Source organism: Lycorma delicatula, chromosome 4, assembly GCF_047948215.1.
Source record: "Lycorma delicatula isolate Av1 chromosome 4, ASM4794821v1, whole genome shotgun sequence".
NCBI lineage: Eukaryota > Metazoa > Arthropoda > Insecta > Hemiptera > Fulgoridae > Lycorma > Lycorma delicatula.
This window is the reverse complement of record NC_134458.1, coordinates 192131170-192149548: the sequence shown is the minus strand read 5'-3', so window position 1 is coordinate 192149548 and position 18379 is coordinate 192131170. Positions and strand designations below refer to the sequence as shown.

The window sequence follows — 18379 nt, the reverse complement described above, 5'->3', positions numbered from 1 at the left end:
CTAAACATCAAGTGAACCGTATTAAAAAATCTGATTAGGAAACCACATGATTTCCTTGAACGCCTATTAATCGTGGAATTCATTAGAACTTCGTGGGCGAGAGGCGCAAAGTCAACGAACTACGTTTGCACTTCTAAACATGACGCAACCTAACATTGAAATGAAAATTGGGGGGAAAAGTAAGCGAGAAAATATTATATTTCAGTTATATTTGTAATAAAGAATACTTTAAGAAGATACCTAAAATTTTGTTAGACAACGGGTTTTTTTTTCATTTCATTGACACGCGGGATTCGATGTCCATTTTATTCATTTTTTACGTTGATTTTACGAATCGCGCCGCTAGATAGCAGTACTTGACAGTACCAAATAGCGTACAAAAACTTGATAATGCACTTGAAAAAAATAAAATTTAAAATAAAATATACTACAGCTTATTTTACTAATAAATGAAAGTAGTGAAGATGAAAACAATTTTTTTATTTCCCATCACTACTTTAAAAAAAATAAATGTATTAGTTTACAACAGATTATACTAGTTTTATTAAAAAAGGAAAAATGTGGTATGAAGTGAATGATATGGTATGACTATCAACAAAAAGATTTAATTTCTTTGTTCTAAGGCAATAAATTTTAATAATAAATCCATAAAATAACAATCAGTAATTCATAAAAAAAATAATAGAATAATCTAACAAAACGCAGTGATATCTAAAAAATTACAATGAAATTGTAAACGGTACGGTAAAAGTCTCGCAGATATAATTTCTTTCGCTCAAAAAATAAAAATTTCTGTAATATAAATAAAATGACACTGAAATCAAAAAAAGTAAGACAATACATTTCTATTATCAAAATCTGTTATTAATTTAGAATTTTCTTTAAATATCCACAATAATAGATAATAAGTAATGTTTAAGCGTTCCATATAAGAAGCAAATTTGTTAAAAACTCTTACTGGGCCGATTTCATTTATTAAACAAGGAATAATCATAAGAATCGTATTATTTCTGTAAATGTGATATGAATTACATATAAATGAGTTTTCTAACAACTTTTCTTATTATATGGAACGCTTAAACATCGTTTATTAGAGGCGGTAAAGAAGATTTTTGAGGACGACATCTCAAAAGGTCTGAGTAAAAAACGTAGAAGAAGAATGGGAGAATGTTAAAAACGGAAATTTTTAAATCAGCAGAAGCGAACTTAGGCGGAACAACGAGAACTAGTAGAAATCCTTGGATATCAGAAGATATATTGCAGCTGATGAATGAACGTAGAAAACATTAGAATGCAGGTGATGAAGATAGTAAAAGGAACTATCGACAATTAAAAAATACTACAAACATAAAAACTGCAAACTAGCTAAAGAAGAGTGGATTAAAGAAATGTTTTCAGAACTGGAAAGAGAAATGAACATTAGTAAAACAGACGGAGCATACTGCAAAGTTAAGGAAAATTTCCTGGTATATAAATTAAAATCTAATAATGTGTAAAACAAAGATGGTACACCGATTTATAATACAAAAAGAAAAGTCGATAGGCGAGTGGAATATATTGAAGAGTTTATACGGAGGAAATTGGTCTTATAGAGAAAGAAGAGGAAGTCGGATGAATGGGGAGAAACAATACTGAGATCTGAATTTAAGAGAGCATTAAAAGATTTGAATGGCAGAAAGGCTCCTGGAATAGACGGAATACTTGTAGAATTATTGCGCAGTGCAGGTGAGGAAGCGATTGATAGATTATACAAGCTGGTGTGTAATATTTATGAAAAAGGGGAACTTCCGTCAGACTTCAAAAAGAGTGTTATAGTCATGATACCAAAGAAATCAGGAGCAGATAAATGTGAAGAATACTGAACAATTAGCTTAACTAGCCATGCTTCGAAAATATTAACTAGAATTCTGTACAGAAGAATGAGGGGAAAGTGGAAGAAGTGTTAGCAGAAGAAAGAATTTGGTTTCAAGAAAAGTATAGGGTCAAGGGAAGCAATTTACGGCCTCAGATTAATAGTAGAAGGAAGATTAAAGAAAAACATACCAACATACTAGGCATTTATAGACCTGCAGAAAGCATTCGATAAAATGTTCAGCAGTTTGAAAAAATTTGGGTTCAAATACGGAGATAGAAGAACCATTGCTAACATTTACAGGAACAGTAATTATTGAAGAACATATGAAAGAATCCGTAGTAAGAAAGGGAGTCCGACAAGGATGTTCCCTATCCCCGTTACTTTTTAATCTTTGGGTAGAACTAGCAGTTAACGATGTTAAAGAACAACTTAGATTCGGAGTAACAGTACAAGGTGAAAAGATAAAGATGCTACGATTTGCTGATGATACAGCAACTCTAGCCGAGAGTAAAAAGGATTTAGAAGAAACAATGAACGGCATAGATGAAGTCCTACGCAAGAACTATCGCATGAAAATAAACAAGAACAAAACAAAAGTAATGAAATGTAGTAGAAATAACAAAGATGGACCGCTGAATGTGAAAATAAGAGGAGAAAAGATTATGGAGGTAGAAGAATTTTGTTATTTGGGAAGTAGAATTACTAAAGATGGACGAAGCAGGAGCGATATAAAATGCCGAATAGCACAAGCGAAACGAGCCTTCAGTAAGAAATATAATTTGTTAACATCAAAAATTAATTTAAATCTCAGGAAAAGATGTTTGAAAGTATATGTTTGTAGTGTCGCTTTATATGGAAGTGAAACGTGGACGATCGGAGTATCTGAGAAGAAAAGATTAGAAGCTTTTGAAATGCGGTGCTATAGGAGAATGTTAAAAATCAGACGGGGTGGATAAATTGACAAATGAAGAGGTATTGCGGCAAATAGATGAAGAAAGAAGCGTTTGGAAAAATATAGTTAAAAGAAGGGACAGACTTGTAGGCCACATATTAACCATCCGGGAAGATTCGCTTTAAACTGGAGGGACAGGTAGAAGGGAAAAGTTGTGTAGGCAGACCACGTTTGGAATATGTAAAACAAATTGTTAGGGATGTAGGATGTATAGTGTATACTGAAATGAAACGACTAGCACTAAATAGGGAATCTTGGAGAGCTGCATCAAACCAGTCAAATGACTGAAGACAAAAAAAGATTCCCTTTAAAAATTAAACTCTCTTGTGTATGATTAAAAACAAAATAATTATTCATATTTTTTCTAGCTATAAGCAGTCAATGCAATTAAAATAAAAATGAACTAACATTAAATATAAAATTATTAAAATTATCGACTTACATTGTCATTTATAATCCAACCAACACTTAGCGGAGCTAAAATACTGGAAATATTTTCTAATCCGTTACCGATACCGGTTAATACACCGGCAAAATTCGGAGCTAAATCCAACGAATTTACATAAAATCCACTGAAAGCGCACGATGATAACGAGATGGCAATAACTAATAATATCATCGCTGCAACTGGATCCCGTCCAACCAATGTAACTGCAATAAGTGTTAATGCTGCTCCTGTTCCGGCTGAAATAATAAATACTTTTTATTAACTAAATTATAAAAATAATTTTAAACGAATCGAATTACAAAATAAATGTAAATTTATATTCGGGTAATGTCTCACTGTGTTTTCAATATTTAGTTTCAGTAAATGAAAAATTATTTGCACGTACTACAGCAGGCGTTAGCGCGTATAAAAATTACTAGCCGGCCGATCTAGCCAGAAACTGAACCCTCAGGACTCAGATCAGCCCAGATAAATCCTGGAAATAACTCACATGCACCTCGGGACATCTGGGGATAAGCCAAGCAGCTTACCCCGTGGTCGAAGAGCTCACTTCGCTCACCGTTCCCGATACTCCAGGAGGATCGGCCATTTGGATACCCGCAGAACTTGCTTCGGTCGCCGTTCCCATCTATCCAGAGGTCTCCACCCCCCTGGAATCCAACACTACGATATACTCGTGTGAGAAAAATATTGATAACTAATTGTTATAGTATTCAGGCTTTATAGAAAACCGAAAAATAAATTAAATTACAACAGGTACAGTAATAGTAAATAAAGTAAATACATCTTTGACGATGAAAAATTCATATTTTTACCGATAATGAAATAAAACGATTAATCTATCTTTTTCCTTAATGAATGTCTTTAATTTACAAATTCACCCTCCTTGAGAGTGAAGAAATAATGAATATTTTTAATATCTTAACCTTCAAGGAAGCTTCGGCCTCAGTCGATGGCTTAAAACCTTCCCTGGGACAACGAGAATATATCCTGCAAATTTGAAAGTAATCGATCGGTTGGTTCTGGCGTGATGCGATAACAAACGGAAAAAATTCATATACGAATTCATTTCCGAATAACCGTCATTTGTTAGATGGAGAAAGTACTATATTTATTAAACTACTAATACTAAATGATTACTTTTTTAATTAATTACTACTAAATTACAAATAAATTAAATTACTATTTGAATAAAACATAATACATATTCATATCATCAGATAACATTGTCTACTATTAGAGAAAGTGCGTTTAGCAGAGCGGGGAAATTTCAAGGTCACAGCACTGTTAAGCAGATCGAGGGAATTTCAAAATCTAAACGTTCTTCAAGGTCACACGGCAATTAGGATAAAAACTTACAAATATCTTTAAAACGCGTATGCCGTTGAGAACATTTATTTGGTTGACGTCGATTAAAACATGCGGGTATAAATTTCCCATCTTACCGAGGGAAAAATGTGAATAAGAAAGGTAATTATTTCTAATCGATATTTCAACCGGCAGCCGGTTGATATATCTTGCCTTTATTTCTGTCCTCGGTTACTTTTTTACACCTCCAACATATTTCCATCGTGTATACCTGATAATTCTTCTTTCGCTTTGTTTTTAATATCCCTTCTATAATATACCTCAACCTACTTTCCTTTCTTCCTCTATTTTTGTTTAGACGCAGGGTTATTTAAATGAAGGTTGGCATCCCTGCTAAATTTTCACTTTTTTGTTAGTCGCTAGATCAGATCGGTATCCCTGCCAAACGTTCACTTTTTTTGTTACTCCTTTTTAAATGAAGAACTTTAAATTTTATTTAAAGCAGTATTTAATTTTTAAATGTCCTTCGGACAGCTGCAGTCGACTCCACCTACGCTACAAAAGCTAGCTCCGTAATAGAATAGTTTAGTCTTGTTCCATCTTCCTAAGACTCGACTTGTGTTTGTTAAAAATGTATAAATGATTTACAAGTTTAAGATTATAATAAAAACAATTTATATTAGAAACGAAGTCAAGACTTTTATTTATTTGCATGAACCAGCGAACGATAAAAAAATTAGAATAATTTAAACCCGACCAAGGTATTAAATCAAGGCGGAGAATTATTCGACACCTCCTTTGTTCCTCGATTTTCCTTTCTTTCTTTCTTTCTCTGCTTAGCCTCTTAACGCTAGCTTAAGTCTCCGTAGTAAAATCTACGGAGACTAAGCCAGGAAAAGAAGATTTCACTAGGTTCAGCCCTATCGATTAAAATAGTTCAATAAAGATAAACAAAAAATTTATTACAATCCCAAATCTAGCTTCCCCATCGCGGCTTCGCCCGTGTTCTACGGTTACTTGCGCTTCCCGTCACGATCAGAGAGTCACGGCTCGCTTCGCTCTCCCTTTTCGTTTTCCCCCGTTTCCCTTTACTTCTCCCGTTTCTGTTTCCCTTACTTCCCTTTTCCCCTTCCTCTTTTCTTTTTTCTCTTTTGCCATTCTATTTCCTTTTCCCCGTTTTCCCTTTTTTTCTTTTTTCCATTTCCCCTTTTTTCCTTTTTACTCTCTTTCCTTTTTTGATTTTTCCCTATTTCCCTTTTTCCCTTCTTCACCGGTTTTCGATGAATTTCGGTATAGGTTCATTTGCCGCTAAGCAGAAATCACGGTAAAATTCTTTGTTATACCTAATTTAAACACAAAGCCTTTTCCGGACGCATATTTATTATGAACTTTTTTCATTATTTTAAACATAGAAATACAGCTGTAAAATTTAACGGCATTCTTCTGGGGCACTCACACACTCATTCTGTCGCTCTGCGCGCGCAGACGATGAATTAATATTACTTATTTGACAGAAGTAATGAATTACTTCATTTCCGTGCTTTACCTACGCATTTAATCTCGACCAATTTTTTTGCATCTGACATCTTCAATTATTTTCTTTACGTATTCTAATTTTTTAATTCCATTTTAATTTAATTATTTATTTTATATTTCATATTGTTTTTTTTAAATTTTAATTAAATTTATTGAATCCCCTTCCTGTTCCCCCATTTCCCATTTCCCCTTCCTATTTTCTTTTTTTCTCTTTCCCCCGTTTTCCCCTTTTCTATTCCCTTTCCCCCCTTTTTCTTTTTCCCATTTTTCGATTTTTCACTATTTCCGATTTCCGATTTTTCCTCTTGTCCCTTCTTCCCCGCGCGTAAATCGGTCCAGTAGTATTTTAGTCTATAGCGGACACACATATCGGAAACATTGAAATGGAATCGTAAAATATTTAGTATAGCGTATGTTGCTTTTACGTCCAACAGATAGCGCTATTAACACGAAATTTAGTTTTTTATCGATTTGAACCCCTTAAGGTGAAAATTTCGCAAAATCCTTTCTTAGTGCACGCCTACTTAAAGATACGAAGGTACCCTGATCATTTCAAGTCTCTACCTATAACAGTTTTGGTTGTACGCTGTACAAATTTTGAGTCGGTGAATAGTCAGGACATTCTCTTTTACATAAGAGATTTATAAAATTTTCAGAATAAATTCTTTTACAATGAAACGGTCTCTACCTTAGAGATAACATGTCGTAAATATCGTGCAATATTGTTATAGAAATTTATAATTACAAATATATACTTATATACTTACAAACTGTCGCCCAGATTTTTCTTAAATGTGTTGTACTACAAATTTGTTTCTGGTACATAATATCAGCTAGCCAAAAGACAGGATATGAAACAAGCCACATTGTTAAATATGGTATTGCAGATAATAATCCATTCTGTTAATCAGACATTTAAAATAAATTAATATATAAATTAAAGTTATTTAAATATATATATATATATATATATATACACACACAAACAGAACGGTGCAAGAAATCATCTAATATTTGATTTTATTAAAAAAACATATTTTGCTTATCAAATGTTCAATATCAGCACGTCTAGGAACTTCTTTAACACGAACTACAATGTTTTTAATAACTCGACTACATATATCCTCTGTTATCTTGTCACACGTCTCGATTATCACTTCCATCACTGTACGAGGATGTTTAGGGGAAATATTTTCCTTTAAAAGAGCGCTCGCGCTTATTCTCAAATACTAAACCGTCATATTTAAATATTTCGTAAAGTCTACGTATAATTTTAAATGAGGAGGACCGCCGAGTTGGAAAAGTGGGACGGAACTGTCTTTGGGTAAGCACCACATTTTGGTTTCATTAAAAGACAACGCAGTCTTAATGCGCTGTTAAATATTTCTTTGTCCGCCATCTTGGAACGATACACAAACAGCGCAATCGGAAAGAGAAAAGACTAATATTCATCAAATGCTGTCACTTCTACCAAATAAAACACATTAATAACACTGAAAAAAAAATTAATGTTTCTCTAAGCGTGATACCATTTTTTGAATTGTTTTTTCCGTACATTACAGATCTGTAAATACAATTTTTTTCACCCTTAGTTTTAGATTAATTACACTTTAAAAAAATTAATGGAAAATATAGTTAAAATCTGTAAAATTTATAATTTTTCACGGTTAGAATGATTTGCGTTGATGCTTTAATTTTATAAATACCCTCCTCAAGCACCTCCCGAATTTATGTCCAACAGTAATCGGCTAGCAGGTTAGTATTCCATTTCGCTTCATGACCGAAATTTCTTGGTGAAAACGTTCACCGTGTTCGTCACTTACATCTCCGAGGTTATCCGGGAAAAAATCCGGATGTGAGTAAAGGAAATTTTCAAAGACATATTACACCCGGTAGTTGTGTATGAAGTAAAAAATGTATTAACAATATCGTAGTAATTGTTGGATTTTTGTTTGCCGATAAAAGTTTTGCAAACGTCTTTAAATGAAGCCCAAGCTGGACTTTCTACATTATTTAACATCGAGTTAAATACATCATCTTTGTTCGACTACCTTATTTGAAGGCTAACAAATATTCCTTCTTTAATATTTCCTTCGCTTACGTTCGGGAATTCTGCCTGCTGTACAAAAATCCGGGACTATACTTCTTCATTGCTTTAACAAAATTCTTCATTAGTCCTAGCTTGATATAGAGAGAGGATAAAAATGTTTTTTTTTGGGGGGTTAAACTAAGGGTTCGTGAATAATATTTATCCCGTATGGAGTTAAGTTGTCTCGTTTCTTCCACACTTCGGTAACATAATGTTTATCCTTAGCTCAGCTGTCCCGTTCGCAAAGAAAACACGTGTACTTAGTATAGCCTAACAAAATAGCTATAACTTTCAAATCACCACACATGGTCCAGCTATGTTTTTTATAATTTATTTTTTCAAGAACGTCTTTCATCACATCGTATATCTCTTACAAATTAATACGGTAATCGATCGGTATCGAAGGATATTTGTTACCGTTGTGTAGTAGAACCGCTTTTAAACTATACTTGGACGAAACTATGAAAAGACGCCAGTCCTCAGGTTTATGAACTTGTCCTGAGTGCAACGTAAGCTCATCAACATTTGCGCGATAAACCAAATTATTTTCATCGATAAAGTTCAGAGAAAGTTCTTTTTGTCGGCTTCGAAAGCCCGACATTTTTTATTTTTTTTTTAAGTAAATTCCAACTTTGCTGTCTTGATCCTAACAGTTCGACTTGATTTTTGATAAATTTAAATCCCTAACCGAGTCATTTAATTCACTTGTGATATAAGATGTGGCTTATAGGAAGATAATTCAAAATCAAATTTGTCTTGTTCAGTACTGCTTGATTCTTCATCGCTGCTTTCGAAACACACATTCACAGGTGGCCCAGGAACTGGAATAATTTCACTGTGAGGTACAGGCCCGACTGAAGATTGCAATGAAGGATATTTTACAGGATTTTTAAATTTTTTAGAAATTTCACACAGAGTTAAATAAAAATAACAATCGCTTACATGATCACGCCAAACTATAAGTACACCAACCGGCAAAGCCTTCCGTGTAACTTTCATCCATCCTCTTAAATATACACAACAATTAGTGCATCCTATATGAGGAGCCCATGTCATCCTGATGACCAATTTTACATTGAAAGTACAAACGATATGCTTTTTTAATTAAAAGTATAATGTTTTTCCTATTGATTTTACGGTAACCTCATCGCGTACAAAACAAAAGGCATCCACATCATTTACACAATTTCGCAATTTCGAGGCATTGTGACAGTGCACTGTTAATTAAATTAAGATTGAACAATAATTCGTGCCTAAATCCAGTACTTAATAGAAACAACACAGCTGTATTTTCAGCTACCTGCACAGACATGATTAATCTTGTCCATGAAGGCTCACTCTTCAGTATTAGATGTGATGTGATTTAATTCTCGTCTACTATTGTTTATTTATAGCTTACAAATTACGTTAACAAAGTTAAACGATAAAAGATGAGCTATCAAAATACAATGTAGGAGATTAAAATGCTAACGTTAAAAAATGAAAAAAATCCTTTAATTAAAATGTAAACGTTTTTCAAAAAATCGTTGGTGATAGAAAGATTCTGAGTTCATATTCGATTTCAGCATCAAAAAACAGATTAAAATCATGTATCGCATGTTAGAAAACAAAAATTATGTTTAACAGTGTAATTATTAAACAAATGTTGGATCGTTTCGTACGCTATTCTGTGTATAAATAAATACATAACATTTAATTACCGAGATGTATAACATCTCGGTAAATAATTTCCCTATTAGAAAATATGTGCTAATCATCATGTTTACTCCCTTCACCATGGTAATATCTTTTTTTTTTTGTCTTCAGTCCCGTAACTGGTTTGATGCAGCTCTCCACGATTCCCTATCTAGTACTATTCGTTTCATTTGGGTATACTCCGTACATCCTACATCATTAACAATTTGTTTTACATATTCCAAACGTTGCCGGCCTGTACAATTTTTTCCCTTCTACCTGTCCTTCAAATATTAAAGCGACTATTCCAGGATGCCTTAACGTCTGGCCTATAAGGCTGTCTCTTCTTTTAACTATATTTTTCCAAACGCTTCTTTCTTCATCAATTCATTTGCCACTTTATCCACCCACTTGACTTTTAACATTCTCCTATAGCACCGCATTTCAAAAGCTTCTAATCTTTTCTTGTCAGGTACTCCGATCGTCCAAATTTCACTTCCATATAAAGCTACGCTCCAAACATATACTTTCAAAAAGGTTAAATTAATTTTTGATGCAAACAAATTATATTTCTGTTTCGCCGGTGCTATTCGGATTTTATATCGCTCCTGCTTCATCCACCTTTAGTAATTCTACTTCCCAAATAACAAAATTCTTCTACCTCCATAATCTTTTCTCTTCCTATTTTTATATTTTGCATTATATCTAGTACATTTCATTACTTTCGTTTTCTTTGTTTTTCCTGTTTAGCCTGCAGTAATTACCTTTCAGATAATACTTCATCGATTTCTTTCTTCATCGATTTGCCACAACACCTCTTCATTTGTCATTTTATCCACCCATCTGATTTGTTAACATTCTCCTATAGCACCGCATTTTAAAAGCTTCTAATCATTTCTTGTCAGGTATTCCGATCGTCCAAGTTTCACTTCCATGTAAACCTACGCTCCAAACATATACTTTCACAAATCTTTTCCTGACGTTTAAATTAATTTTTGATGTAAACAAACTATATTTTTGATTCGCTGATGTTATTCGGCGTTTTATATCGCTCCTGCTTCATCCATTTTTAGTAATTCTACTTCCTAGATAAAAAAAATTGTTCTACCACTGTATTCTTCTCTCTTCCTATTTTTACATTCAGTGGTCCATCTACATTATTCTACTACACTTAATTTTTTTCGTTGTGTTCTTGTTTATTTTCTTGCGTAGGACTTCATCTATGCCGTTCATTGTTTCTTCTAAATCCTTTTTACTTTCGGCTATAATTACTATATCATCAGCAAATCGTAGCACCTTTATCTTTTCACCTTGTACTGTTATTCCGGATCTAAATTATTCTTTAACATCATTAACTGCTAGTTCTATGTTAAGATTAAAAAGTAACGGGCATAGGGATCATCCTTGTCGGACTCCCTTTCTTATTACGGCTTCTTTCTTATGTTCTTCAATTATTACTGTTGCTGTTTGGTTCCTGTACATGTTAGCAATTGTTCTTCTATCTCTGTATTTGAATCCTAACTTTTTTAAAATGCTGAACATTTTATTCCAGTCTACGTTATCGAATGCCTTTTCTAGGTCTATAAATGCCAAGTATTATGGTATTACCTTATTACCTTATTATTCTTTAATTTTCCTTTTACTATTAATCTGAGGCCTAAAATTGCTTCCCTTGTCCCTATACTTTTACTGAAACCAAATTGGTCTTCTCTTAACACTTCTTCCACTCTCCTCTCAATTCTTCTGTACAGAATTCTAGTTAAGACTTTTGATGCATGGCTAGTTAAGCTAATTGTTCAGTATTCTTCACATTTATCTGCTCCTGATTTCTTTGGTATCATGACTGTAACACTCTTTTTGAAGTCTGACGAAACTTCCCCCTTTTCGTAAATATTACACACCAGTTTATGTAATCTATCAATCCCTTCCTCACCTGGACTGCGCAGTAATTCTACAGGTATTCCGTCTATTCCAGGAGCGTTTCTGCCATTCAAATCTTTTAATGCTCTCTTAAATTCAGATCTCAGTATTGTTTTTCGCTTTTCATCCTCTTCGACTTCCTCTTCTTCCTCTATAGCATCATTTTCTAATTCATTACCTCCGTATAAATCTTCAATATCTTCCACCCACCTATTGACTTTACCATTAATATTATAAATCGGTGTACCATCTTTGTTTAACACATTATTGATATCTACAAATGTTATCATGGTATCTCTGTTTCTTTCCTTTTCTAATCCATTATTAGCTGGAGACTCATGATCTAGTCTGGATTTTTTTTCTTCAGTTGTGAAATGATCCTGTTGATAATAATTCTTGAAAGAATTTTGTATGTTGTGTCTGGGAGTGAGATTCCCCTATAATTTTTAGGTTATGTTTTGTACATTTTTACTTCCTTGTACGAAGTAAGGAAAATATTGTGATCGCGACAGATTTCAACGGAAATATCCATTTTGACCATCCCTGAATCCATTTTGACTAGTTTCGGCGTGACGTCTGTACGTACGTATCTTGCATAACTCAAAAATGATTAGCCGTACGATTTAAAATTTTAGATTTAAGACTGCTGTAACATCTATTTGTGCACCTCCTCTTTTGTTTGCAATCGACTGAACAAAAGTATCTAAGAAAGCCCAAAATCCCCAAAAATTTGAAATTTAGGAATTTTTCTTAACTGTTTTAATAAGCCCTCATCGAAAAATTTTCATCGATATTTATAAGTGGTACTTATTTTCATCGGTTCTAGAGGTATAGCCAAATAAAAGTTTAATTAATGAAATATTTGGTTCTTACAAGAGGAAGGCACGTCGGTTCGAATCCGACTTCATCAACTTTTTTTTTTTAACTTAAATATATTAATTTATTAATAATTATTAATCTCTGATTGTAAAAAAAATGTTTGCAAGTAAATAATAATTCAATAATAAAAAAAAAGAAAATATGGAAAAAGATCAGAAGTTATTAGCGAAATAAAATTTTACGTACTTTTAAAAATGTTACATGTAATTTAATAGACATTATTACATATTTGTATATGTAATAGAGTTAGTGAAACATCTGATTATATAATATTAATTGAAAATTATTATTTAGGATCGTGTTATTTTTGGATTTTCTACTTTAATTTCATCTACATTGAAGTTGACTGAAAAATAGACCCTGATAAGAACAACATATACATGTCGATATGTTAGTTGATTACTCCTGTGATATTGTCGGACAAGATTCTCCCCAAGTCGAAGTTGATCATCAATTCGTTTATTTGTATTTTATTGCCGATCATTTAATCGCTCTTTAGTTTCATATAATTCTTCTCATCTTAATTTGTGTACACGTTCTCTAATTTTCAAAATGTCTCTCTCTTTATATTAATCATCATCTATTAATCTGTTTATTCTTTCTTTGTTTGCAATATTTTCTTTCTTTATTTAATTTTTATTAATTTTTTTAACATTTTTTTTTCTATTTAAATATATTGATTTATTAATAATTATTAATCTTTGATTGTAGAAAAGAGTTTTTACAGTAAAAAATAATTCAATAGTAACAATAAAAATAAAAAATTTTTATAAAAAATCAGAAGTTATTAGTGAAATAAAATTTTATCTACTTTTAAAAATGTGTAAATGTAATTTAATAGGTGTATAAGGAAGTCTACATCCAAGTTTTTCTTTATGTATACATTGCAATCTGTTTAACTCGGGAACAATAAGCCAGTGCAAGGTTCAATGAAATGAAGGTAATTTGTATAACACCAATTCTTGAACAGAGTTAGGCCGACCGTTCCTGAGATGTAAGGTATTGAATCCGACCGGTATCAATTATTTAGTGCCCAAGGCTGAATAAAAGAAACAAGGATTGATCCTTTAAAATTAAACATTTACTTACAGTTTCTATGTCAAATCCAAGGACAGAATTTAGATATGATGGAACCTGTGTAAATATTATTGAAAATGCCCAACCGCAACCAATATGAGCACCAATTAAAGCCCACATCGGGGGTGATGTAAAAATTTCAAACCATGGTGTCGGCAGTGACTGAAAAATAAATAAAAAATATTTCTCTTATATAAAATGTAAGAATATTATTACAATAAATATTATTTATTTTCTACTAATTTACTCAAATAATTATAATTTTTGTATATTATTATGTGTTACCACCACGTAGGATGACTTTAGTCAGTCCATTATCGAATTCTCTTCGATGGCACTGTTTGGGCTTTGCGGTTCTCCCAATGCTTTTTCATACAAGTCTGTAAATAAAGTAATGACACCGGTTCAGAAAAAGTTTTTATTTACAGTCCGGTTGTACATGAACTCTATCGACTTCGAAATAGTTCCATCGGGAAGCCACGCAACGGTTTTCTCATCCTTCGTAGCAGTGTTGGAACTCAGAAACCGGAATATCCTACAGATGTTCGGTACATTATTTTCTGTTTTCTACTATTTCAAAACGGTGTCCTTTGAGGTGTTTTTTAAAGTCGGGAACAGGAAAAGGTGGCAGAGACTCGCGTCAGGTGAATACGATGGTTCACGAACTACAGGAATGTTTTTCTTTGCCAAAACCTCATTGATTGAGAGTGCAGTGTCAAGGTGCACTGTCATGATGCAGCACCAAGTTCTCTTTCACGGCTGGTCTCACACGGGCAACTCTTTTCCGCAGTCTTTCAAGAATTTCTTGTTTGTTTCTTCTATCGAAGAAACAAATTACCACGATTTTGATTTGCTCATTTTTGGATGTGCTGAGTTCGAACCTTGTCGTTCCTTGCTCTGGCGTTTTGTTTCTGGGTCGTACTCAAATATCCAAGATTCACCACCGACAAAAACATTTTTTAGAAAATCAGGATCGGTTTCAATTCGCCCTAGAAGATCGCGGCACTCTTACACCGTGTTGTTTTTCTGTTCAACAGTGAGGTTTTTTAGGATCAATTTTGCACAAACTTTTGTTCATATCCGATTCGTTTGTCAAAATTTGATGGATTGTGGTACGGTTTAAATTTAATTGTTCTGCACTCATTCTGACAGTTAATCGACGGGCGTCCCGGCGATCAAATATCTGATTCGCTCAACAAAGTCGTCACTTTTTGACGTTAACGGTCTTCCAGAGGGTGGGTCGTCCGCAATTGATTCCCGGGCATCTGAAAATGCTTTAAAGCACCTAAAAACTTGGGCTCCTGACAGAGCGTCATCTCCAAACGTCCTGTTTTGGTAGCCGAGTTTAACACAAAACTTGATTGCACAACTTAGCGCATAATTAGTATCACTCGTTTTTGTAACGCACAACAAAAATTGGTTTCACAAAAAGTTTGTTTACATCTTACGTGGCAACAATAGACTAAAAGTATTATCACCTAATATAAATCAGCCGCTCATATAACAAGATGTTTACTAGTGTTGCGACTTTGGCTGCCAAAAAAATAAGTCTCATTACTTTATTTACAGACGTCATATGTTCCGATCTTTGTGCCCTTTTTACTGTTGAAAATGTTCATGTTGTTTTTTTTTTTTAATAATAAACAAATATTTTTATTCTTGATTTTCTTGTTTAATTTTATCTTATCTGTGATGTTTTTTCGGTGTAAGATCAACTTCCTTCATTTCTTGTCTTATTTCTACGATTCACCTGCATTTTGTGTTAATGTTTTTCGAGTCGAGATTGTACGGTACAAGCCAGGCATGGCCAATTACAGACCGCATAATGAATTTATACACCCGCGAAAGATTTTTCAATATTAGGTATTTTTTAATAAGCAATTGAATAATGAAAAATACGGAAATTCAAAAAAACTTGCCAAGAAATCTTCTGCTCAACTTATATTTACGAACAAATTTTTTCTTTAATTAATCTAAATAAAAGCACAATAAATTCCATAATAAAATTTGCGGTGCTATAGGAGAATGTTAGAAAATCAGACGGGTGGATAAAGTGACAAATGAAGAGGTGTTGCGGCAAATCGATGAAGAAAGAAGCGTTTGGAAAAATATAGCTGAAAGAAGAGACAGACTTATAGGTCACATATTAAGGCATCCTGGAATAGTCGCTTTAATATTGGAGGGACAAGTAGAAGGAAAAAATTGCGCAGGCAGGCAACGTTTGGAGTATGTAAAAGAAATTGTTAGGAATGTAGGATGTATGGGGTATACCGAAATGAAACGACTGGCACTAGATAGGGAATCTTGGAGAGCTGAATCAAACCAGTCAAATGACTGAAGAAAAAAAAATAAATAAAATTTTGTTTACATAAACGAATCGTTTTTGTATTTAACATTTCTTAATTTTAATATTTTGTTAGGTCCGTGAACAAAGTTTTCTTTCCATTTCGGCCCGTAGGCAAAAATTGTTAGCCACGCCTCGTACAAGCTGTTTCATAAGTCTTGAATCTTGCATCCTCACGATACCTCCAAAGAATTCTAGTCTTTTTTTACTGCTGGTATCTAAGGCTTTGTACACGTTGTCGGCAACGTGTACAAAGCTTGATCCACCACTGCCTGTCTTTCTGGTACTTTTTATTGCAGTCCTTCCAGTTCTTCATTCGATATTCTGGAGTCTTTCTGTCTTAGATTGTTTTTTCAGGCGGAAGAGTGTTTCTACTGGATAACTGGCTTCTGGTTTTATTACTGTTCCGTTTTTGCGTTTATAGATAGGAATTTTTTATTGTAAGTGTACCGGGTTAATGTTAGTAGTTACCAAAGGAAAGGAGTTTTTGTCGATATTTTGTTTTATAAATTACGTTTTTATTGCTGTTTTTGTCCTTTTTTGTTTTTTTTTCAATGTTACTGTTCCGTATAATATTTTTACGTTTCGTGTTGTGTGTTCAACTCACTTTTACCTTCTACGGGTAGGAGATAGTTCAGTTCCTTTGTTTAGTTAGGTATTTTCAGTCTTCCTTAAGATTCTAAGGTGAGATGTATTTTATTTTGAGTTCATTTTATAGTAATACGCCGGTGGGAACGTCACTCGTGGCATAAGCATCGGTGGTTAATATGTCAAAAGCCGAGGTTTCGAAGATGATCTCCGGTAAAGCCCATAAGATCTCCGGATGTTGGGGTTCTGGCGGAGGCTGTTTTCCTGTACGAGGTCAGGATGGTGACCGAAACTGTCACATGGAGGATGTTTTTCCCTACGGGGTCAGGTTGAGCTTTAACTAATTTGTTTCTTGTTATTTGAATCGAGGTTTTTCATTTAAATTGTTCGTTATTATTTTTCAAAGTTATTTAAATCGGGTTACTATTTTGATTTTATTACCGTTCGTGTTTACTTCTTTAAGGCGTGTAGATTTTTGGGACGTAATTTCTTTCTATCCTTTCGAATCATATGTCGAGGCTAATTTTATTTGCAATATTTTGAAGTTGTAATATCTACGCTTTTCGCCTATGTCATTTGCTAGCGGTGCCAAGTCGTTGGCGAAACCGAAATTATTTGTTTTGATTTCCTATTTTTCTTGTTTTGCGAGGCATTTCTTGAACCGTTCCCATCATTATCATTTCTAGAGTGCAGTTAAATAATAGCGATGAGAGTCCATCGCCTTGGCGCAGTCCTATTTTTATCTAAAATGGTTCCCAGAGCTTACCTCTAAATTTTAACTTCGATTTAGTATTTGTGAGCGTCAGTTTTTTCTTGTTAATTAATTTTGTATATAGTTTCAGGCGTCTTAGAATTTTTGGTAGGAATTCTTTGCGGATGCAGTCGTAAGCTTTCTTGAAATCTACAAATTTTATGTCCCTGTTTCTTTTCATGTTGTAATCCATTAATACCTTTTACTAGCTCGGGATTCACGATCGGATCTGTACAGCTCCTCTAGGGTCTGAAACCTCCTTGGTATTCTTTTAGTTTTTTCTTGAGTTTTCTCTCGATCCTACTGAGGATGGATTAAGAATGTTATATGTTGCGTCTAGGAGTGAGATTCCCCTGTAATCGTTCCCATTCTTTGTCTACCGGATGGATGAGGACTGTTGTCTAGTGTTCTGGTAATTCTTGACACTATTCTGGATCGTTTCACGATAACCGATCAGAATAATCGTTGATTTGGGCAATACGTTGTACCGATTTGTGACAAATCATGCGAGTCCACGACTGTGATTCAGGATCTATATATAAAGAGCATCCCGGCTTGGGCAGGCAAGATCTCCTGGAAACAATAAGAAGATGTTCCTGGCATAAAACCAGACCTCAGACGAGCATCCCAGTTAGGATCCTATTCCTATAATCAGATGACGAGCCAAATCATTCTTTTAAGAACTACAAACGATTTACCCTCTGGTCTACCTAGTTATCACTCTTCTCAGCTCTGGAAGCAAACAGAAAAAAGCAGCTTTTCAGAGCCAACCTCTTAAGGTTGATGTCCATCTGTTCCGTTAAACCATCTTTTTCATGGCTTATCAAGGCGGGTTTCTTTGCTATTCAGCGATAGTAAATTTGTTTATTTACTAGTTGCACTGCGTGTCTACGGTACGCCACCACAGCTAGGTCTTCCGGGCGGGTTGCCCTAGTAAGCTGTATCTCGGAACGGGATT

General features: G+C 33.8%; 1 protein-coding gene across 3 annotated transcripts in view; it reads right to left on the bottom strand.

Annotated features, from left to right (window-relative positions):
- LOC142324174 (putative inorganic phosphate cotransporter) overlaps nt 1-18379 on the bottom strand; it is an 87225-nt gene that overhangs the window by 4118 nt on the left and 64728 nt on the right. For 2 of the 3 annotated variants that reach the window (XM_075364907.1, XM_075364909.1), the window contains 3 exons: nt 13751-13900; nt 6867-6999; nt 3250-3491 (listed from right to left, as the gene is read on the bottom strand). In XM_075364907.1, the coding sequence (XP_075221022.1) occupies nt 3250-3491; nt 6867-6999; nt 13751-13900 (525 nt within the window). The remainder of the gene's footprint in view (nt 1-3249; nt 3492-6866; nt 7000-13750; nt 13901-18379) is intronic. The other variant, XM_075364908.1, reaches the window with a different exon arrangement.